At 44.7% G+C, this 23,152-nt stretch overlaps 8 protein-coding genes across 8 annotated transcripts; 5 read left to right on the top strand and 3 right to left on the bottom strand.

Annotated features, from left to right (window-relative positions):
* Position 1: 1 nt before the first annotated feature.
* Positions 2–845, top strand: N7511_006263 (uncharacterized protein; the record flags this gene model as incomplete). Its single annotated transcript, XM_057128640.1, has 3 exons — positions 2–153; positions 209–451; positions 512–845. 3 exons carry the CDS (start codon positions 2–4, stop codon positions 843–845), a joined length of 729 nt encoding a protein of 242 aa, XP_056983196.1.
* A 1,082-nt stretch (positions 846–1,927) lies between these two features.
* On the top strand, positions 1,928–3,818 carry N7511_006262 (DUF4238 domain-containing protein; the record flags this gene model as incomplete). Its single annotated transcript, XM_057128639.1, has 3 exons — positions 1,928–3,344; positions 3,401–3,679; positions 3,751–3,818. 3 exons carry the CDS (start codon positions 1,928–1,930, stop codon positions 3,816–3,818), a joined length of 1,764 nt encoding a protein of 587 aa, XP_056983195.1.
* Positions 3,819–4,862: 1,044 nt separating this feature from the next.
* N7511_006261 (uncharacterized protein) lies at positions 4,863–5,367 on the top strand (the record flags this gene model as incomplete). Its single annotated transcript, XM_057128638.1, has 2 exons — positions 4,863–5,126; positions 5,182–5,367. 2 exons carry the CDS (start codon positions 4,863–4,865, stop codon positions 5,365–5,367), a joined length of 450 nt encoding a protein of 149 aa, XP_056983194.1.
* Positions 5,368–7,733: 2,366 nt separating this feature from the next.
* On the top strand, positions 7,734–9,019 carry N7511_006260 (cystathionine beta-lyase; the record flags this gene model as incomplete). The annotated part of the gene is made up of 2 exons (XM_057128637.1): positions 7,734–7,943; positions 7,994–9,019. 2 exons carry the CDS (start codon positions 7,734–7,736, stop codon positions 9,017–9,019), a joined length of 1,236 nt encoding a protein of 411 aa, XP_056983193.1.
* A 541-nt stretch (positions 9,020–9,560) lies between these two features.
* On the bottom strand, positions 9,561–10,448 carry N7511_006259 (acetate uptake transporter family protein; the record flags this gene model as incomplete). Its single annotated transcript, XM_057128636.1, has 5 exons — positions 9,561–9,825; positions 9,877–9,922; positions 9,979–10,089; positions 10,159–10,354; positions 10,419–10,448. The coding sequence occupies 5 exons, from the start codon at positions 10,446–10,448 to the stop codon at positions 9,561–9,563; spliced, it is 648 nt and encodes a 215-aa protein (XP_056983192.1).
* A 3,748-nt stretch (positions 10,449–14,196) lies between these two features.
* On the bottom strand, positions 14,197–14,996 carry N7511_006258 (uncharacterized protein; the record flags this gene model as incomplete). Its single annotated transcript, XM_057128635.1, has 2 exons — positions 14,197–14,214; positions 14,529–14,996. 2 exons carry the CDS (start codon positions 14,994–14,996, stop codon positions 14,197–14,199), a joined length of 486 nt encoding a protein of 161 aa, XP_056983191.1.
* A 3,754-nt stretch (positions 14,997–18,750) lies between these two features.
* On the top strand, positions 18,751–20,583 carry N7511_006257 (uncharacterized protein; the record flags this gene model as incomplete). The annotated part of the gene is made up of 3 exons (XM_057128634.1): positions 18,751–19,380; positions 19,449–19,713; positions 19,808–20,583. 3 exons carry the CDS (start codon positions 18,751–18,753, stop codon positions 20,581–20,583), a joined length of 1,671 nt encoding a protein of 556 aa, XP_056983190.1.
* A 993-nt stretch (positions 20,584–21,576) lies between these two features.
* Positions 21,577–22,752, bottom strand: N7511_006256 (threonine aldolase family protein; the record flags this gene model as incomplete). The annotated part of the gene is made up of 1 exon (XM_057128633.1): positions 21,577–22,752. One exon carries the CDS (start codon positions 22,750–22,752, stop codon positions 21,577–21,579), a length of 1,176 nt encoding a protein of 391 aa, XP_056983189.1.
* Between the last annotated feature and the right edge of the window lie 400 nt (positions 22,753–23,152).

The following is a 23,152-nucleotide window of genomic DNA, read 5'->3' as shown; positions in this document are numbered from 1 at the left end:
CATGAGACTTCTGTGGCAGATGTGCTCCCTGACACACTTCGTGTCTCTTGTGAGTGCTGATTCCGATTTTATCGGTACATGGTGTGATATATGCCTACCCGTGACGATTCCCGATGCACCTGGGCTTAGCTTCGATCTGACACCTCTATATGGGTAAGTATATCGGTCCCCTGGTTTTTTGAAAAAAGAATTATCTGACGGCATCCAGGACGGCCGTGGTGCATTATTTTAATGGAACTGTTGTAGAGGTTGCCAAGATTCCGGGGAATCCGGAATATCTCGAGCTTGTGGCACACCTAACTATACCCAAGCCATTACTGAAATCAACTCTGAATTATATGCTTAGTGGAATATCTCTTCCCAAACGTGTCGTCGCCGTGGAGAGACTGGTGGCGTTAGCTGAACCTAAAAACAGGCCGACCGATAAAAGCAGACGGTGTCGAAATCATTAGTGACTTACTCCAAGAACTATAATCGCCACCGAAACGGCAATCTCCTAGCCTCTTGATAGTGTTGCCGTTACAGAGCCGGGTTTCCAGACGTTTAGCTCGGCCACGTTTAACGCTGCGCTCCGAGTCATAGGTTTACGCACATGGGTACACGATAGCATTTATTACCCCTCTCGCTTAGTGGAAGGGGATGTTGTGTACGCAGCGAGCGGTTATGGTTTACGTATCAAATACTTGAATCGTTTCGAATGCGTGGATGAATTTGCAAATTCGCCAACTCCTACCGATTTTGTGATTTCCTACAACCACAATCTTTTATACAGTAGCATCATGGGCCTTGCTACCAGTGAAGCCTTCCCCTACATTTCAAGTCTTAGGGTGCAACTCGTGGACTAAAAGCTTGGCCTAGATGATCTTCTCGAGAATGATCAATACCAAACCGTATTCTGGACGTCTCCATGTGATTTCAAGATCCCACCACTATGCACGTATTTGATTTTCTCGCTGCGGTTGGCAACAACATAGTCATCTCTTCGGAAGCCAATCGTCGACCCGATATAGATAGAGCCACAAACATAACACCAGCGCGGGTTTGAATAATCTCACTCTTGGCATGATTCTCTGTTTATTCCGCTATCAGCATACCATGTTCTATGTTGCAGCTTCCGAACAGCATGCTAATTTATCTGCGGCACGGAAACCATATCGGCAGTCTGCCTTAGATCCAATCCTCATGTTGATGGTAGAAGCGCTGCACGTCCCTCTGTCTTATCGATCCTGGCGCTTATGCCCAAACCAGGTCAGCGTGGAAGCTCGGTTCCGTAGGCTCCACTCGAAAAGCCTTAGTGAAAACAGCACGATTTGTCGGTTTAAAGTCACTGAACTATGTTAATTTCACTGTCATGGCCGTTTACACCATATCGGATATTGAATGGAAGTTGATGCAGCATTTGACATCATGAGCCGACGGTCGCTGTGCGTGCGCTTGGAGACTCCGTTCCAAGTCTCCGGTTAGCCCTGCCCCTCCGAGACCAACGCCCTGCTGACCTTTGCAGACGAGGCTTTTTTGCTATTGATCCGGACCAGCAAGCTCTATAAGCCTTGTTATCAACTACCCGGCTCAACTAACAGCTCAATCAGCCTTCGACAATGCGTGTGCATTGGTAGCGTCGCGTGTACTGATTGGTAAATGCAGGGATCCTCTCATACAGTGGCGTCAGTTGGACTTCAGTTATCTATTAGATAGGCGCTACTTGTTAACGATGATCCTGCGCAAACAACATGATCCAATGAATGAAGGCCCGAAGAGAATAGCGAGGCTGAGGAGAAAAATCGGCTGAAGTGAAACAGAGTTCAACCAACGTACATGAGGCTGATATCCAAGAAACAGATGCGCACAATGTGCTCCTCTATAAGATAGAATGTTATTCTCTTTGAACCACTGTAAATGAAGCACAGAAAACCCGTCAACGGCCAAGATGAAGCAATCAAAGCAGAACCATCACTTCATCCCCCGGTTTATCTTGAGAAATTTTGTACCGCAGACTCAACCTCCTGCATCACCAGCTGGGGATGTTGAATCGACGAAAGGAAATAAACGGCGTGGCCGTGATTTCCTTGTAAATAAGATCGATCTTGAAAGATGCGTCCTCAGTCAGCGACCGGTTTCGACTGAGTTTTCCCTCGTGGACTTGTATCGTGATCCTGGTTTCTATGACAATCCTTATCATCTTGAGAAAAAGCTGTCAAATCTCGAATCTCAAGCGAGTGAGATCATTCGTCGCGCATCCAACTTGTTCTCTCAAGGCTTGACACTTGAACTCAATCGGATTGAGCTTGATAGGCTCCGGAAATTTCTTTTTCTAATGAAATATCGAAGTTCGGGCATGTTCGACCGATATAATCATGACCAGACCCATCAGTATGAGGCTGACGACCGCGAAAGGATGTTGATTTATATGCAGTCAAGAGGATTTACGAGGCCGCGTGATGTGTGGTTTGATAACCTGCGTCGGTTCTTGGATGTTGATATGGACCCTGCTAGGGCCTGGATTGATACTCTTAAAACGCAAATATACCCTGACGATGCTATGATGATGGGAATACATCTCATTTGGAGCTTTCTAGCATTTTGTGAGCCAATGGATCCAAAGGATGAGTTTCTCCTCACTGAGAACGCATACTCCATTTTTGAAGGTCCTTCGACGACGAAATATAACGTCATTACTCAAAAGGTGGAGGCCATCTGTTATACTGAATACCACAATTTTGCTCCTATATCCCCAAGGCTTATCATTGTCTTACGAAGCCATCTCCTTGATTCAGAAGGTCAATCGAGTGAATTGTTTCGAGAGACACGGAAGCAATTTGCGGCGGCAGTTCAATCTCAACATCTTAACCCAGACAAAGCGGGATCAATTCTGCACGATCTTCCTGTTCGGCAATGTGGCCATGTCTATACAGCATCGAATATTACTTCACGAGCCTCTTTTCGTGAAACTGATAGGTTTCGGTTTCAGTGCTTCAAACTCTCAACCCACCATACAACAATCATCAACAATTTATTCCTAGAAGAAGCCTACATCACCTCATCAATCGTGTATCACTCTCAAGAATCGCTGAAATTGACTTTAGAAGATTATTTCAAAGCGGAGACCGATGGCATGAAAGTTATTCATGACCCCGGTGAAAATCGTTACCGATACTTGATAGCACTTGAAAAGATTTCCCGTGATCTTGGGAGCTCTGCAAGTTGCAGAATGAATGTTCTTGACAGAAGTCCTTCACCTCCACGGGTGCTCATGTCGTCGTTTGTGGCTTTCAAAGTTGCAATCGGACTTCTACAAGATAAGGAGACAGAAAAGCTACCCGAAGCCTATTCACTGATGAAGCCAGGTATGCTAGCTAATTATCCGTTTCAAATATCTCTTTGTTAATGTGTTGAGGTCCAGGAGCAAACGAAAAGGTGTTTTGGGGCGACGCCCACCAAGCCGGTCTTATGATGATATTAAGGACCAAAGTTGATCGAGCTCTCAAAAGTTCATGCCTGTCGAATGAAGCAAAAATTGGTGTTCGCAGAAGCATAGGTGCTTTCTTCATGACATTCCCCTCCGAAAGGCTTTGGCTGTATCTGAAAATCTCACGAAATATGAACAAATTTGACGACCAAGACTTCACCAAACAGACTGCGGAGCTTGAACTTAGAGGCATAGAGGATACGTTTGCTAGATGTGAGTGTGGATTTGTCCTACGAACTTTTGTATCAATCGAATGCAGAAGGATTTAACTAATTTTGATTTAGACATAGCCTCTTCCCCTAGGCAGCGGAAGGATCTCGTGAAAACTATGTACTACGAAGCCATAGTATAGTTTGATTATCAATAGAAAGAATCCAGCCTTGCAAAACTTCAGCCCTGCCTTTAAAATCAAGCTGATTGAACAGAGAATGATATTATTGTATTTCGCACTATATGCTTGGTTGAAGGGATGAATCTCATGAAGCCAGCCACTAGACGGATGCAATTTAGTTTTATCATAAAACTATATACCACGGTGGCTTTCTCGGAATTATCTCGATTAAGAATATCGAACATCTAAGCAAGAAGTACACTAGACTCGTGATGCTTAGCTAGAGCTCCTGTTTTTAATACCAAGCAGGGCGGTACCTATCTGATCACCGGTTGCCTAGCCTTGTCGAGGGAAAGCCAAGCACAGCCTACAAGTTTGAGAGATACGTAAATATTTTCTTTTTGATGTTTAGGCTGCTGCGAGGAATTTCAAATTACATTCAGCTATGATGGAAGATGTCGTCAATCTCGAGCCTTGTTACTACCATGCGCTATCTCTTCACTCGTCTCTCCTTCCCAACCACCCACAGACTTGAATTCATTGAATGATATTGGTCCATACACTGTCTTTTTGCTCTGAACTTTGGAAATTATCATTCTTTTTGTCCTTTTCACGAGCAGACTTGGTACTTTAATGAACCATTTTAAGCGCTTTCCATGCTACGCCACGTCATAGGTACACGAACGTGTGGGCTATGACATGGCAGAAGCATAGCTCCGCCTTGCCGTACTTAGTATTCCCCTAAATGGGGCGGTGGAGCATGATTTGCAGGGATTTTATGTCTGGCTGCCTGTTTGTTGCCTGAAATTAGACTGCAGATAGAAACGATGGGGTGGCTTTTATAATTGGCCATAGACTCCCGTTAAGCTGGTCCACAGGCATAAGCTATGGATAGTGAGGCAATGAGGTCTCTTATCTCGGGGGCGCAATTTTACCTATTCACCAGGATATAAATACATTGAGCCATGGACTGTTGTTTTACTATTAACAATCTTTAATACCCTATTCCTTCCCTATTACGCTTACACTTATTAAAGCAGCCAATTTGAAATACCCAAGCTTAATATGGAGAGCCCAAATTACTTTTCTCGTTTCTCGACCTTTAATACGCGGACTACTACATCTGCGACAGAAGAGTTCAGTCGTCTAGCACTTGAAATGAAATGGAAAGAAGGTTCAAGAAGATACAAAAATGAACGGTCAAAATTCTTGAGATCTGAATTTAGTATCCATTTTGGCACCGATGCTACAAAGTTGGAGAATTGGCAGGCGCTATGTGTTGAGTTGGAGATTATTGATCCGATTCAAAGTATCAATCAGTGTCGAAAGGTGAGCTATTTTACCTTGAAAGTTCTCTGGTTTCTTTTGAGGCTGAATTTGTCAGGCCCTTGCAAAGGTGCATGTGAATCTGGTCGATTTAGTCGACTCCCGAAGAACCGGAAAGAAAGTCAAACATTTTGCAAGTCACAAGGCACTGAGAAACTACACCGTTGGAACTGGAAGGATATTTCCAAAGTCAGCTGCTAAGGAAGATGGGTTTCTCAAGGCCTTGCTTCGGCAGATCTTTTAGTTGCTAAGACTGCGTTACCGATAACCCGGAAAGAAGACATGAATGCGATCAAGTCATAATTCGAGATAGTTATTCAGGATAGTAACAGTTGAGGGGTGCAAATATGATCAAGACCTATTTTCACATTCACCAGTCGCCTTTCAAACCCTACATGTTCCAATGTGCCAATCTGCAACTAAAAAAGACGGTGGATATCAACGGCCAAGACATTTAATACGGACATAACTTTCTTTTTATTCTAGTTGCATGTGATATATAAAAAAGAGAGTACATATCTAAGATCTACCGTCGCGTTAACAAACTTCCTAGAGTGAAATGGCTAGATATCCATATAAATATAATCTCATACTTTCAAGGAAAAGATGATCCATTTATTATATTGGATTTTGTGCGTTCTGAAACTATAAGTTATACGCAATGATCCCGTTATTCAAATGTTAATATCACTCGCGGCCACTTGGGGCTTGAGTGTTTATATAACGCAAATAGTATGATAAAGCATATGTTCCGTAAAACCTAGATACTACGAGAGATATCAGGCTAAGTGAAAGACTATCGAATGGGCGTAACAGTGAAAGTCCCTAAAATTGAGTGCTTCACTAAAGATCACGCAGAGAACAAGCCTACCAAGGAAAACGTTCCCAAGAAGGCCGATGTCTAACAACAACACCGAAAACGAATATGGGAGATTCACCTACGCAATGAGAAGTAGGGCTCGTCTTGTGATTATTCTAATCAGGAACACTATTGAATCATTATAAAAAGAAAACGGAAAACCCAGAGGATGTGACTATTGAGGAGACGCTTCCTCTCAAGGCGATGAAAATGGACGTCTCCTATCGTTTTCTGCTCTTTGATGTCATGGGATGGCATTTGGACAATGCCCCCAATGAAAACATTGGCTCCGATAGTATCGTCGGTTTCTTTCTGATCGCCCTTTTTGGGCGGTCCATTCTATCAGATCAAATTTAAATGAAAAATAGTCCAATTGAAAGAAATAGACGGAGCTAGTGCTTGGATAGAGATTGGAATACGGGTATAGAAGCTAGGCTACCATTGAAGCTTTTATGTATTGTAGTGGGGAAATCACGACACTTATATGATTACTGCCTTAGGCAGTAATATCCTCGAGGAAGGGTTATAGGCAACCTGCGACTGTAGAGAAGGAGAGAGAGTTACAACAATGCCACTTATTTCCTGATTCAAGATTTATGATCATTATGCTCCTTGATATAGCATCTGATTATCCCTGATAGGCATCATCTGTCTAGAGCTCATAGACCTGACTTGTTGTTAGGTTTTCTTGCCACCATTTGTCGACCCGTCTGTTTTGACCAGACTGCCATCGAGCATCTCCCATTTCAGTATCTAAATCTATGACCTATCTTACAAAAAATTCCTGTGGATCTCCAAATGTTTCTAGATATAACGCGGGATAATGAAATAAACTTCTTATCTTATAGTATAAACGATTACTTCAGCCAAAACCCCATCGGCCTTTGACTTGATGAGACTATGTTAAGCCAGAGAGGGCTTGAAATTAACTCAAAGTACGGAGTAGCATGGAATTTGTGATTGATATAATTTTGATTATATTGATGATAGTAGAACTGTAAGCTAAATAGACATTTCGCAATATCATTAGCATGCGTTCTCGAATGCTTTAGTTTGGACACTTATACCTCGAGTCAGTCCTGCATTTCGTGTCGGGGAAATGTCTTCTAAGTTCTGCCAAGATTCGTCCCCGGAAGCTTATTGAAAGGAAAATTTAGAAAACCGCCATAGTCTCGCTTTAGCATACGACGGTGTTTGCCCCACAGTATGCCCCAATAGGGACCAAATGCCGGGTCCCCGTAAGAAAACCATATTACTGATCGTCCTGGCTAATCAGTAGGGAAATTCTTCTGTTTGAAACAAGGCATGGCAATGTGCTGCAGGAGCTTTACACGTACAAAATTACGAGTAAAGATTCACGAAACGTGGGAAGTAAAGCACATTCCGCTAGTTCCAAATGGGGATGCATCGGCATTCCGGGTTTCCAACGGCGAACCACTGTATTGTCAAATTGCACAGTTCAAAGTAGAGACATGGATTCCAATGTCAGTGCGGGCTATTTAAAACCATATTCAAATTTCGGAAAAGAAATTGGGGATTTTTTCCCCGACAGATTTGCCCTCACTGGAAAAGAAACACCGCTATTCGCAATACGTACTGGGAATACGGCTCTGAAGGACCCACACGATACTGGAACAAAATCATTAAAAACGGACATCATACCTGAAACTTGACTTAGAAACAATTGACATTCTTTTACACCTTCTGTTGTTACAACTAAATTTGAGCTTCTTCGCTGTTTCAAGCACAATATGGCCTCCAATTCAACCACAAAACCAGCTCCTGCAATGGCATCCGAAAATCTAGCCGCGGCGCTTCCCAACATGGCCATGTCGACTCAGGCCATACATGCGGACGACTTTGCCAGCTCCCATCGAGCTATCGCCCCGGCGATGCATGTCGCTGTCAATTATAGATATGCAAGAGACCCGGACCAGTTAGTTCAAGGCGAGAACAAAGATGTCAGTGAATCCTCTAGACTTGTGTGAGCTCCTTCTGATTGAATATGTAGCCAAATTCTCCCATGGAGCCGTTCGTATATTCACGCTACTCGGCTCCGAACAGCAATCGCTTCGAGACGGTTCTCAAGAATATCTTCCATGGAGGGATCATGACATACTCTACAGGCCTAGCCGCTTTTCACGCAATCATGGTCCTGTTGAATCCGAAGCGCGTGTTTATCGGAGAAGGATATCACGGTGTGCATGGAAACATTGATGTGATGACCAAGCTTACTGGCGTTCGAAAGCTATCTCTTGACCAGCTCGACCAGCTAGGTCCGGGGGATATTGTTCATATCGAGACACCTCTAAACCCGACAGGAGAAGCGCGTAATCTCTCCTATTACAGTGCAAAGGCGTGTGCTGTGGGAGCGTATCTAACCGTGGATTCAACATTCGCGCCTCCTCCCCTGCAAGATCCATTGCAGTTTGGTGCTGATATTATCCTCCACAGCGGTACAAAATACATCGGGGGGCATTCTGATATGATGTGTGGCATTCTTGTGGTTCATCCTGAACGTGTTAGGCAAGGATGGATCGACACCCTGTATTCAGAGAGACTTGTTCTGGGGAATGTCATGGGGAACCTTGAGGGCTGGCTAGGCCTTCGATCTCTCCGGACCCTTGAGCTTCGCGTGAAGCGGCAGTCGGAAACTGCTCAACATCTTGTTAGCTGGATTCATCGTGAGATACAGAATCCCTCTTCTGTGGTTGGTCGAGTCGTCGAACTCATCCGACACGCCTCATTGCAGGAGAAGGATCTCCAGGAAGGATGGCTAGAGTCGCAAATGCCGGGAGGGTTTGGACCAGTCTTTGCGATTTGTCTGAAGACAGCCGAACAAGCAAAACGGCTGCCAAGCAAGCTGTGTATCTTCCAGCATGCAACCAGCCTTGGCGATGTGGAGAGCTTGATTGAATGGAGAGCTATGAGTGATTCCACATGCGATACAAGACTTCTTCGTATCAGCTGCGGCCTAGAGGACCCGGTTGATCTGCAAAGGGATCTGCTCCAAGGGCTCAGCGCTCTTTGCGAGTAACAAGTTGCTTCTTCTACCTTCATCCGAAGTCGAAGAAATATTCAGATATACAGAATTATACTTGTGCGTTTGCTGGCGAAGCCCTTGATTGCCAGCTTCCCCTGGCCATAGAGAGCTAGCTATTTTCTCGGAATGGGAATAGTTTCTTAACTGATCACTCTACTTACTTGACAGTATTTTTACATCTATTGCTGTGTAAGAAATTCCTTGAGGAGAGATGAAAGAGAAAAGAGAAAAAGAGAGAAGGCGACGACGCCGGCGGGGGGGGGGGTTAAGTTACATTTGATTCTATCACTCTATCACACCTTGCCAATGTAGATACGTAATGACATCTCATGGAACTTTATACGGGGACCAAAAGTCGATTCTCTCTTGTTCCCCCGTTCTGAGTAGATTGTTTGGGTGCAACTTTCAAACGAAAGATGTGTTGCTTTGAAATTTGTAGATAGTGACTTTCCCGTTCACATGATAGTAGAAATGCTCGAGGGCAATTGCAATGAAATGTATCAATAATGCAACTCCCAGTAGGCCGAGGAAACATTTATTCTGATCCGGTCATACTTCTTCTCGCCTTCGACAGAGATGCTGCATCACCCATCGGAAGGCAAACAGGCAAGCTATCTTGACAAAGATTATGGGCCACGATATAAAAGCCCAACAATCCGGCAATAAATCCAAACGCGCCGCCTACCTTCATAATCGTCGCACTCAGAGCAATATTTCCATCCGCTCGGACAAAGTTTGCTGTTGCATCGAGACCGAAACATACTTCGATAGCAATAAACGTTCCAAAGTAAACCATGTTTCTAGAAAATAGATCAGACAATGGGAAACACGAGGAAAGAGCCAATACCAACATTGAGAAGCTTGCGATGAGGAAGATTGTGTTAAGGACCGTCCAAACTGTCATTCCATTTCAGTAATCACATTCTGTGGCATTTGAAAAGCAGTAGACTTACTCAGAACAAAAAACCCCATGGCATTATAGTATTCGGGTGTTTGGCCTCCGTAAGAATCTGCTATGCCGAGAGTGGGCAGCAAAATAGCGCCATAACCGCCATAGAATAGACCTAATCATGAGATAGAGATTCAGGTTAGTAACAATGGAAAATAGGATTACGCAGAGCCAAGCCACAAACCAAATGCACTGAGCACAGTATAGCCGAATGTGTTCCCTCTTACGATCTCCCACTGTGCCGAAATGAGTAGGGCGATGCAACCAACGAAGCAAAAGTTTCCGATGAAGACATTTTGGACGGAAACTCCCCGGAACTCCATCATGGCAAGTGAGAGTGTCAAAAGGGTCGTTGCAAAACCAGCCATCCCCAAAGGCGTCTGGTTACATGGGAATGTCAATTAGAGAAGAAACGTTTCCAGGTATTGAACTGTGGCTACTTACTGGATCGCCCAGCTTTTGTCCTAGTTGCATGTGGGAATGAGCAACAGATGCCGATGTCTCATAAGATAACATGTGTTTCGGACTTTGTTCTAGGATGGCCATGATCTGAATCTTTCTTCAAATAAAAAGGCAAATCGACGAAAGGGTCTCGACGACTTGTCTTATAGGACTGATACGGTGTATTATTCCGTGTATTAGTGTACGTTACGATCCACTTGAAATTCAACCTTGGAAAGCCGCTTTCCAAGGTGATGTAATAAATCTTTTTGGTGTGGTGTGGATTAGCAGTGCTGGTATCGGATTTGTGACGGTATCGATTTCTATCGGACACATATAGACAGATTTATACAGGCAAAAAGGGGTTGAGCTCAGAATGGTGAAAACTTTATCTAGTATTCTAGTATTAGGTGTATTAAGATTGAGTCTCGAAATGATTGCAACTCGTTCTAGAAAAGCATTGATTAAGTAAAGTGCTAAAAGCCACCCCCCAATAACGTGGATCCTGGTCGTTCCGGCATCCCGGCCGTTCCGGCAGTCACGTCAATTTTTCTTCTCCTCACTAAACCTGCTATTTTCAAACGCCCATCATGCCGCCAATCCGCGGTCAAAAAGCTCAGAAATCAGTTGAGCAGGAAGGTAGAATCCTACTGGCAATTAAGGCTATTAAAAATGGCCGGTTTACCTCTGTTGCTGCTGCTGCTCGCTCTTTCGAAGTCCCGCGGTCTACGCTACAAGACCGGATGAAAGGGATTACCAGTTGGTCTGACACAAGGGCTACAGGCCATAAATTCACCCAATTAGAAGAGGAATCAATCCAGGATTGGTTAATCTCTATGGATCATAGAGGTGCTGCTCTTACGATCGCTATGTTGAGAGATATGGCCAATTTACTACTCGAACACCGTGGAGATCATACCCCCCAGACTGTTAGCAAGAATTGGCCAACACAATACATTAAACGACATCCCGAGCTTTCTAGTCGATTCTCTCGCAGATATGACTATAAACGCGCCTTAATGGAAGATCCAAATACTATTATTGAGTGGTTTAAGCTTGTTGAAAAAACGATTGCTCAATATGGTATCACTTCGGATGATATCTATAACTTTGACGAATCGGGGTTTGCGATGGGAGTTAGTGCAACGACGAAGGTCATTACACAGTCATTTTATACCGGTCGGAGGGGCGTTTTACAACCTGGCAATCGGGAATGGGTGACTGTTATTGAAACAATCTGCGCCTCCGGGCGAGCGCTCCCACCATACGTTATCTTTAAAGGTAAAAGCTTTATGTCACGATGGTTCGACGACCTTCCAAAGTATTGGGCTCTCAACGTTAGTCCAAACGGCTGGACAAGCAATGAAATTGGCGTTGATTGGCTCCAAAAGCACTTCATTCCGCATACTATAAGTCAGACGAAAGGAAAACATCGTCTTTTAGTCCTCGACGGCCATGACAGTCATCTTACAGCAACATTCGATAAGATTTGCCAGGAAAACAATATCATACCAATCTGTATGCCTCCGCATACCTCTCATCTTTTACAGCCCCTTGATGTTAGTTGTTTTGCTGTGTTAAAGCGCTCTTATGGAACACGGGTTACGGAATATACTCGATTAGGCATCGATTCTATCGAAAAAGATGACTTCCTTGATATCTTTCCGGCGGCTCGTGACGACTCATTCAAAGAGCCTATTATTAAGAGTGCCTTCGCAGCTACTGGTTTAGTACCATTAGACCCCGATCGGGTGTTATCAAAGCTCAATATTCGTCTTCAATCTCCGCCTCTACCAGATCGACCAGTATCACAAGGCTCAACATCAGGTAGCAATATCTCTACCGGTATTCCTCGGACGACTAAGCAGCTAGAAAAACGCAAATCTAGGCTCAATTCTAGTCTAAATTCAGCTGCTAATAAGATCTCTTCGCCTACAAAACGTGATCTTCAACAGTTTTACAATATGTCGGTTAAACTGGTCCACGAGCATGTCTTAATGCGGGATGAAATCAAGCGTTTACGGGAGGGGAATAGGAAGCAGACTAGAAAAAGGGAGAAATCAAAGAAGCAAATACCTAACATAGGTAGTTTAACAGAGCTTCCAGATCCTACTACCAATATTGGTGGTAAGGAAGGTGTTAGTGTGAGATATATATCTCATCCTACACCTGCTCTGGAACCCCAGGGTGAACCTCCACTTCCTGTTTTGCCCCCTGTACGTCGGAAATTTACATGTTCTCAGTGCGGAGGAAAGGGGCATAGTTTTATTAAGTGTCCGCAGAAGGTTTAAATTGAATTCAATGGTGTTTTGCTGGTTTAAATGGCGTTTGAAAAATGTAATAAATTGTATATTTTGATGGGGTGACGGAACGGCCGGGATGCCGGAACGACCAGGATCCACGTTAATTAAATCTGAGTAATCAACTAGCGGCATTCCAAGGTTTTAACTAAGCGCTTTTTGGGTATTAGAATTCATATCAAATTTTACCTCTAACGTAGCATCAAATTGTTGGCATTTTAATGAATCTGCTAGCAATCTGCTACGTAAATCATGTACCTTGAGTGTTTAAGTCCCTTGAATCCCTTGCTCCATCAGATGAAAGTGATAAAATTGCGAAAAAAAAAATGGAATGCTTTGATTGACTTTTAACTAACACAGCCTATGGGTATACAATACCTCGATTTACTGTGCTGCCATATAGTAAAATTGCGTACTGCTTGCCCACTAAGGTCAAAAATTGTAAAACGTGACGCGGTCATTAAAGTCCCAAAAATCTAGCGGACTTCCAGGGTAAAATATGATGTAAATTACATTACTCAAAATACGCTACAAATCGACCAACTTCGTAGCGCTGATAAGATGTGGGAGGGGGTGCCTTTTTAGCAATTAACTTGATTAACTGCCGAAGATAGCTGACTGACACGCAATGTGAATCTCTTTGCTCATGTCACTCACACCCTCAAACATGCGAGCCCCTCTCATTGCACCAAGGATCGATTCGAGTCCCTGTCGAATCTCACGCATTGATCTTTCTACATCCTGAACCTCCGAATTCGCCTCTGGGCGATTGAGAAGGCAGTGGTATGATGCAAGATCTCCCGACACCAACGCAGCCCTCAGCCGATAGTAACACATGAGCAAGACATAGGAGCTCTGCATAGCCGAGCACGCAAAGAATGGTAGCAGAAAGATCTCCATACCATCATCTATCAATGCCTTTCCGACGTCCAATCTCGGGGAACGCTCGGGACTTGGCTTAGCCAATGTTACGGTTTCAAATCCACGAGATATAGCTAGCGCGGACTTAAGGCATATAACCGATGACTCTTCCTCAGTGAAGGGGAAGAACGAGTCAAGATTCTGGGAGCGCAATGAGCCCAAGCCTGCGTTTGTTCCCCTTTCGTCCACGATTGCTGCAAGGTCACAGAATCTTTCTAAAAACATGGGAATCTCCATGAAAGCCCGCGCTCGATGCAGCCGTATGCGAGCACTAGGATGAATTGTTAGAATGCCTGAAAATAATGAAGTAGAATTTTCGACTACCGCAACAGAGCGATTCCTTCTAGCTTACCAATGGATGAAAAGTGTCGAAATTGACCGCATATTCTGTGATGCAATGACATCGGGGCTTTTTCTGGATGCAGACTGTGGTAGGTAAATGGACCTCTTAATCTGGGTAGATAAATACGAATCAAATTGCACGATCCTTTCAGACGAATCAGATGAGACACTGGACGAAGAATTCTCATAGGTCTCGTTGCAGGCCTGAGGGATGGAGATCAACGATTGTTCAGCTTCTAGAAGCAATGACCATGGCTGGTATGACGTTAGCAAGAGAAAAAACTATGGCCAACATTCGACCTGTATATTGTATAGTAATTCAACAGGTGTTCAATACCTCTGATGAGCTTTGGGATGAAGGAAATGGGGTTGTTATCCTTGGGTCGGAAACAGATATGATCGGGGACTGATACTAATCAGCAGGTGGAAGATCCCCTCTCATTCGAGAAAGACTCACAGTCTGGTAATCAATGGAGGATAAATAAAGCCCTAGTATCTTGAAAAACCAGTAAGTAAATGAAAGAGTCCACACTACTCGTGCTGAACTTACGGCACTCCACCATGTTCGACGCTCTGCCTCTGTTGACGTATGGCCAAGAGCATGAAGTGATAGATCCATTGCGGCAGTCACTGCTTGATTAGCGCGACCGCGCATACGAGAAATGCTACCTCTTTGGCAGTATTCATAGACACTCAATACAACAAGAGCAAGAATTGGATACAGCCGAGATGATTCATCGAGGCTTATTTGCTCGTTGAATACATCACTAGCACGGGAAGATGCTCGGGTAATTCTGTCAATCTCGTTATCCACCTCATCGAATGCCGCTTCGGCGAAGAGATGTGCCAAGGATCGTTTCAGCGGTGTGCTGGAATCCACAGGAAGATGGGAATCCTGAGGAAGCGGTATCAAAACTAGAATGGCAGATATGGCCAGAGTAAGCGAGGATGTTGGCCAATGCGGCAGAGAGTTTCGAAGGCCGTCCGTGAAATTCGAGCAACTGATCGGAATGACCATGTCATGATATTCAATCGACGCAAGAGGGGGTAGTATCGGCAGAAATGGATGAATGTAAATATAGTATGCACTTAGTCTGTAAGAAGATCAGGTAAGTGTCATGAGAGAGGGCTGCATGAAACAACGTTGGAAGCATGACAGGAATCTTACATGTCTTCATCTGAAGCATACGTACGTATACATCCAACCTGGTTTTCCCTTTCATTGTCTGGTATCGGGTTCCGATCCTCTTCTATGGTCCCTCCTGAAGGCACACTCAGATCTAGTCTCCCGCGAAAGGGAGCTAGCAAATTGCTGATGCCATGTAAATCGTGGGTCTCTGATCCCCGATCGGTATGTGGAGAGCTATTTTCGGTAACGAATAATCTTTGTTGGGAGGCATAATCATCTGCAATAGGCCCTGTTTGAAGTGAAGAGAGTGGCGCAGCAACGTACTGCGAGCCATGCTTGGGTCGCCGGATGCCGCCGCGCTGACTTGGACGATAGGAACACGTCAATTGCCTTGTTGAACACTGGGTTTTGAATGAGAATAAGCCGAGTATGATGAAAGAGGATGTGAGATCTTACCCTACTACATGGTTGTCTCCCATCACATCGAATCTTGGCCTCCCGACTATGTACGGTTAGAAAGTCTCCACGGATAAGTGGACTATCACAATACCAAATTGTGCAAGCTGCCTTAGAAGGTGGCCTGCGGGTAGAGCGCATGTCTTGTATGGATTTTGCAGATCTGAGGCTGGATATGATAGCGTACAGAAGGTGGCTGACAATTGAAAGCCGGAATACCGAAACAATACCGGTAACGGTGTTTGATCTTTTGTTCGCCGGCTTGGCATTTTGAATCACCTGATATCTCGTCATACTCTAATACCAGCAGGGATTCCGGTCACGTGTGTACTGTTTCATCCATCTTCAGGTGTTGACTATGTATGTACGAAAAAGGGAAAGAGACACACGATTCACAACCAGAAGATCCTTAACTTAAGTTATCCGTAGATGTAACTTAGGCAACTAGGTTAGTCACCGATCAAGAGCTACCCTTAGTAATCTACTCGGTATTCGGCCGCTAGAGGTCATTAAAATCCTAGATAGTAGGTACTCAAGTCAATGACCCATGATGATACAATAACTCGATTTGTACCTCATTTATTTTCTGTCAAGCTCTTTTCCTCTTTTCTTTCTCTATGTTCATTGTGCCCATATCGAAACCGGAGATCACCAGTCCCTTCTACATGCCGTCTGTCAAAGATGTTTTCTGTCGGATTTTATCGCCAATCCAGCGCGGAATATCACAACGACAGCAGTCTAAATCACAGCAACCATTTCGAAAATGGAAAAAAAGCCAGCGTCGTCATTATGCAAAGTTTTTAAAGTCTAATTCACACAATGTATATCGGACTCTCGTATGGGCACAAAAAATGATTCAGCTTGAAATTTACCTTCGTGAAGTCGTCCAAGAAGAAAGCTCTATCCTGGCTACTTTCAAGGATGTCCAGAATGAAATCCCGCCAGAAAAGCGGGATAGGCTTCAGTTCCTCAATCAGGAATACTGGAAGACTACAATCAAGATCTATGAAAACGATTTAGGGGCTCCTGGTGGCTCTCTACGGAAGGCATATAAATCTCGAAAGCAGAACCCGAAATGGAGCAACTCAGGCTTTTTACGGGTAGATTGTGTTAATCGTCGGGGCTGCTGTAGCCGGAAATGTGGGTGTTGTCAGAACCCTCGACTGTATTCTACGCGTGAGGAGGGCCATGGCCATTGTACTAAGACATGTGGTTGTTGTCTAGAGCGGCGAGACTTTCCACTCGACGAAGAGCTGCAGACACTGGTTCAACCTACCTTCGATGTATCACGTCAAGCTCCTGATTCTTATAGCTCACGTCTTTTTGTTGCTTATACAGCAGGGCATGTTTGACAGTATATGCCAAGTGGCATGGTCCGTCTGTTTGCTTATAGTGCCCCCACTGTTTGATTATCACGAGCCCTCTCTATTCTTCGTCTCCAGTCTTCATCATTATTTCTTAGCTAGGGGAGCTTCATACATGTCTTTGACTCATGGCTCTGGAGCCCTCTTCTTCCTGCGTCAAGAGTGTGTAGGGTCTGTAGATCACCTGCTCCGCTCGTTTCAGTTGCTACTATTTACGTTACCCCTAAACTCCTCCTAGCTACGCATAAAGCAGAAGTTCAATATTTCCGATGGCCTTTTTCGTATTGAAAGATATATAGAAAATAAAATTATCATAATGTACTACATCATTGTCAAGCTGTAAATCGGAAGGCACTGGAATGGGATCCTCGATACTCGACAGGGCATTGGGGTGAAAAGGTATCACTAAGCAGAATTTCCAACAAGAGCGCCTGCATTCTTGAAATTTCATAATACTCACAGGGACGCTGAGAGTCATCGAGTAAAGTTTAGTCGCAGCACGTTTCAGGTGTCGAGATCATTATCTGGTTAAAGAGCGTTACAACCCGAAGACGGTCCACCTACTATTGGCCGAGCAGTGTCTACAGGGTCATATTTCAAGAATAAACGTCGTATTGGCTTCGTTGAAGCGAGGCCATAACAACTGGGAACAACATAGAGCCGGGGGTCTGTATTAAAACGAAAGCATGAAGGTGCACAAAATTGACGACAGAAAGAAAGGACAGAGGCTTGAGAGGTATACTTTTTGTTTTTCGGCCATCTGGTTCTTTCTTCTTTCATGCGCTAATCCTCACGCTACTGTTATACATCGAGTATTGACGTTATGTGGGGAGTGGTGTGTTTCGATCCATTTGGGATATATTATTCACATGATCCTGTAAATAATACACAGTTTTCTAAACGTTTTCCCGCACAGTTGCAAGTATCATCTCGATAAAGATAGAATTATGAGCAGAGCTACGAGGCTGCTATTAGAGTTCAGGCAAGTCAGACGTAAATAGAAAAGGCTACTAAGACCGCCCGGCGGCACTCATACTCTCACACCGTATCTAGTACGCACTCACGCTCACTTGTTGACTAAGTCAGTCAGCGCGGTCACGCAGCGTAGCCATGCAAGGCTACCTCAATGACCTTCAAATACTCACATTGCTCCTCTTATATGCCTAGATAACGCATCTTCTGCAATTATCAGGTCAGCCTGTGGATAGACCAATCAAAATCAAGTACAATAGTAGCGTACTATCGCATGTCCAATACTCCACTCTGCACACTCAGTGCAATGCACCACAGGCAATCAACATTCGGCTGAAATAAAGACAATTCTACCTTATCCAGCGGAGTTCTCCACCGGAGTGGGTCTCGGAGTCCCCACCTTGTACTAACTTACACGGTCTCTCGGATCGCCACGCCTCCGGAGTGCCAATTTATCCAAGCTTCACCCCCTGGAAGTCCTATCTCAACTGACTTCATGTGGCTTCTTATGATCTTACATTTAATGATGTTCTCTGATTGGATTAAGTGCCGGAAGTGTGCTCTCGGCCTGGCCTCGTCCTCTAAGATGGACTCCGCAAAGCTTCTCTCTTGGGATTTTGAACGATAATCGAACAACCTCTCTACCTGAGAAACAACAATGGTCTTATCTCTATGGCGCATATTGACCGATAACCCACATTCTCCAGCTATGGTGGTTTGATATCTAGAAGATAGCGGTCCTTGCAGGTCATGGGGGACAGGTATATTGATTTAGGCCATATCCCACCCCTCCTTAAACCCCAACATTGCAGCTCTCTTTTTCTTCCACAAAATCTGGTGAAGCAATTAAAATGTCAAAGTTGAATCCCTCTAATGAGCCCTCTGGCTCGGGCGAAGATTTCCACATCTCTGCGAAAGATGAAAAGCCCACATTTCACACCGCGAACGTGCCAGTGCACGAGGCCGATAATATTGCCGGCGAATTTGAAGAAATCAGTCATTTGAAACAAGGTCTTCATCAGAGACACATCCAGATGATTGCCTTGGCCGGCACTGTTGGAACGGGTCTCTTCCTCAGCTCTGGCAAAGCGATTGCTCATTCTGGTCCCCTTGGTGCATTCCTTGGATACCTAATCATGGGCTGCGTGGCCGGCGCTGTCACACTAGCGGTAGGTGAGATGGGTACACTTATGCCTCTTAATGGGGGCATTATCCGCTATGCGGAACATTTTATTGATCCGGCGTTGGCGTTTGCCAACGGTTATAATGTGGCATATTCTTATCTGGTGTCTATTCCCGCCGAGATCGTCGCTGCAGCCGTGCTGGTGCAGTATTGGTCCGACCTAAGCAGCGCTATTTGGATCACCATATTTGGAGTACTTATGTTGTTTACTGCGTTGGTCTTCGTAAGACTTTATGGAGAGCTGGAGTTCGCATTCTCAATCATGAAGATTCTGCTCATTATTGGAATCAATATCATGGTAAGTACATTTATTTCGATGGCTACACACATGGAAACGCAAAAATAACCTTAACCTATGTCCATTAGGCCCTGGTGATTACCTGTGGTGGTGGCCCTCGTCATGAATCCATTGGGTTTAGATACTGGCGGGATCCTGGCCCATTGGTGCAGTACCTTGGTATTAGTGGCTCTCTCGGGCGATTCCTTGGTGTTTGGACATCCATGAACAATGCCCTCTATGCCTATTCTGGCATTGAAACAATCACCGTTGCCGCCGGGGAAACAAAATCCCCGAGAAGGGCTATTCCACAGGCGGCCAAGAGAATCTTTCTTCGTATCTTGGTATTTTATGGTATGTTTGACCCTTCCTCTCCCGCCTAAATTCTTCAAGAAGAAGAAAATTATATTGGACCGTTCAAGAGCCTAACGGTACAATAACGAGACAGTCATTTCAATTTTCATGGTCGGCCTTGTGGTATCTTCCAACGACCCTGAGCTTACAACTTCTAATGGTACTGCATCTACATCTCCCTTTGTTCTCGCAGCTACTCGAGCAGGAATAAAGGTGGTCCCATCAATCATCAATGCCGTTGTTATTACCTCGGCCTGGTCCTCTGGCAACTCAAACATCCTTGGAGGATCGAGAGTGCTGGCGGGACTGGCTGTTAACGGTCATGCTCCGAAGGTCTTTGCTCGACTGAACAGATTCTCTGTTCCGTGGGTTGCAATCTCCTTTTATGGTATTTTCATGTGTCTAGGCTATATGTCGCTGTCATCGAGCGCCAACACAGTGTTTGACTGGCTGCAGGACCTTGTCTCTATCACCACTCTAACCAATTGGATCACTATTCTGATCACATACCTACGGTTTTACTATGGATGCAAAAAGCAAGGAATCTCAAGATCATCCCTACCATGGGCCACTGCATTCCAGCCATACATCTCCTGGGCCTCTCTGGCCATGCTCAGCATTCTTCTCATCACGGGTGGTTACTCGACTTTCATCAAAGGACAATGGAGTAACGAAACATTCGTTTCTTCCTATATCAACATCCCTCTTTTCTTGATCTTGTACTTCAGTTACAAGTACATTCGCAAGACGAAGATTGTTCCTCTGGAGGATATTCCGATTCAGCCATTCATCGATATTGCCAACCGTAATCCCGAGCCGCTACCGAAGCCATTAGTCGGTCTCAACAAACTACAATTTTTATGGAATTAACCGACCGCGAATAAGGGATTTTTGCTATCAACTTGATAGTTTGGAAAGAGGAAACGATTTAAATCTGTTGGTCGAGAACCTTGAATTAAGTTGGGTTTCAACTCGGACTTGGTATATCTTACCTCCTGGGATTCGAAGTGCGACGTACCATTTGCAACAGACCTAATATCCTACCCATAGACATCTTTAACTGTATTTCTTTGAACTTGCTCTCAGATATAATGTGATAAGAAAAACAATGATAACACCACGTTTGTTAATAATGATCTAGCTCAGTGCTCTTCAAGTGTTTATAGCGAATGCTTTCTATCGCATCAGTCCAATTGGAGCTTTACCACTCGCCGATGGGACTTAAGCAGGGACAAAACACCATATAATTTCGGAGATCAGCTGAATTCAACACATTTGTAGTTTCTGGTTGGTATCTCCTTACGTATTTACACCTAGTGACTGAAAAACATGTATCTCTACGCGAATCTTATTTTTGCAACTGCACTACAACCAGGCCCAATAATAAGACATTAAGTTGGGTTAAAATATACTTCAAAAATGCTTAAATGTTACCAATCTATAAGTGGCATCAAAATACTAGCGGGGGCAGCTTTTTACCACTTGACTTTATCTAACTCTCTGGCGCATCATCTAACTTGGTACCAGATTTAAAACCGCACGATGATCCTAGGATAGTTGTACCAGGGAGCATACCTGACGCTTTATCTCCTTATCGATACAAGATCAACAGGTTAAAAGAGCTTTGATTGCTTGATATCTAGTAGCTGCATCGCATAAGCTTGGAATATATAAACTTCCCGCGTTGAAGTCGTATAGGTTCGTTTCTGTCTATTTCTGTTTAACATCTATATACGTGAGTCGAATGCTGGTTTTACAGCCTTCTGTCAAAGAATGCTTTGAGACGTTTCTTTCTAGCGGTACGGAATAAAACATACTTCGTTTGAATAAAGGTCACTGTTCCCTTCAAGAATTCCTCGTCATCTACCTATAAACAGACTGTGCCTCCTCGATCACCTTATCGCTGCTCTCCTTTGGAGCCATCAGACGATCAAAGACTCTCTCCAGCCGGACCATTGCCTCGTCGATGATTTGATGGTGGACAACAACTCTCCCGCCCATCAATTTGATTCCTTCCTCCTTAGCGACGCGAATCGCCTCATCTACTGTGATACCACTGTACGGTAGATCCAAAAGTACCATGTTAGTCTCGACCGGTCGACCAAGTCTACCACCACGACTGAGCCACATTTTCTCAATAAGCTTTGCTTTAGTGTGGGTTCCTTGCAGTCGACCACCTTCGCCATTGGGTCCTTTACCGAAATTCTCCTCAACCGCCACCCGCGCTGCAGCTGATATGATTCCAGCTTGTCGGATTCCACCTCCAATACTCTTTCGCACCCATCTGCAGTGCTCCAGAGTTTCTTTCGGGCCGACGATAATGCTTCCAATGGGTGCAGCCAGGCCTTTGGAGAAACACATCTGAGCAGTATCAAAGCATTCCAGGTAATCGGTTAGGGAGCCAGCACCCGCAGCTACAGCCTCCCAAATTCTCGCACCGTCGAGGTGCATCTTGATACCGTTGGAGCGAGCAAATGAGGATATCCGTCGGACCTCTTCAAGGGGAGTGATGGTACCGGCTAGAGTGTTCTCTAGTGAGATCACTCTCGTTGGAGAGACATGGATGTTTTTGCTGATGATGGCCGTACGCTTAATGTCCTCCAGAGTTAGGTACAGTCCGTTTGCCGGGATGCACGGTTGCATGTGTGCTTGAGAAAGAGAGGAGCAGCCTCCAGCCTCAGAGTTGAGAATGTGAGAACGCTCATGGCAGAGAATAGCGTGGGGAGGTTGCGTCAAAAGTGATCGCAGGGCAATTTGGTTTCCCATTGTTCCCGACATGACGAGGAGACTGTCCTCCTTGCCGGTCAAGTTGGACATGAACTTTTCGAACTCCGTTGTCGTTTCATCTTCCTGATACACATCGTCCATCAACGAAGATTGCGCGATTGCTTGGAGCATGGATAGTGATGGAGTTGTGATAGTGTCGGTGCGGAAATCGTAGGCCGCAGGCCCAGGACCACACCAACAGCTTGCCACATTGATTTGCTGGACTGGCTGGCTACTGCCAGACTTGGGGAGAGAAACATCTAAGCTACCCATGGCGATGGAGACAAAAGGATTTTGGGATGAATGTTCCAATGTTGGACTTAATTTGAGTTAAATGTATCTTGGGTAGAACCAAACTATCCCAGTGGTTATAACTGTTCATCGTCAAATGCTCACTAAGCAGTCTGAACTAACCTGGGAATGTCAATCAGGCAATGATGGGTCCTCCCAACGGCGCTCGTATCGTTGGTTTGCTATCTTCTCTATTTGGTCCCTCCCAGCCACAGCCAATCAAAGCCAGTCAACAACAGAGCGGGGACTCCGTAGTTACTCCGAAGTCACTCCCTTTCCTTATCAGATTTCTCGGAGTACCTCTCATAGCACCGGAATCGATTTTCCTCTGATGTAAACCCCACAATACTGAGATTTCCGGCACAAGTTTCTGCAAAGGTAT

This window comes from Penicillium nucicola, assembly GCF_028828085.1.
Source record: "Penicillium nucicola strain IBT 29836 chromosome Unknown utg000006l, whole genome shotgun sequence".
Classification (NCBI taxonomy): Eukaryota; Fungi; Ascomycota; class Eurotiomycetes; order Eurotiales; family Aspergillaceae; genus Penicillium; species Penicillium nucicola.
Note: the sequence above shows the minus strand (reverse complement) of the source record. Positions and strands in the feature narration are given on the sequence as shown.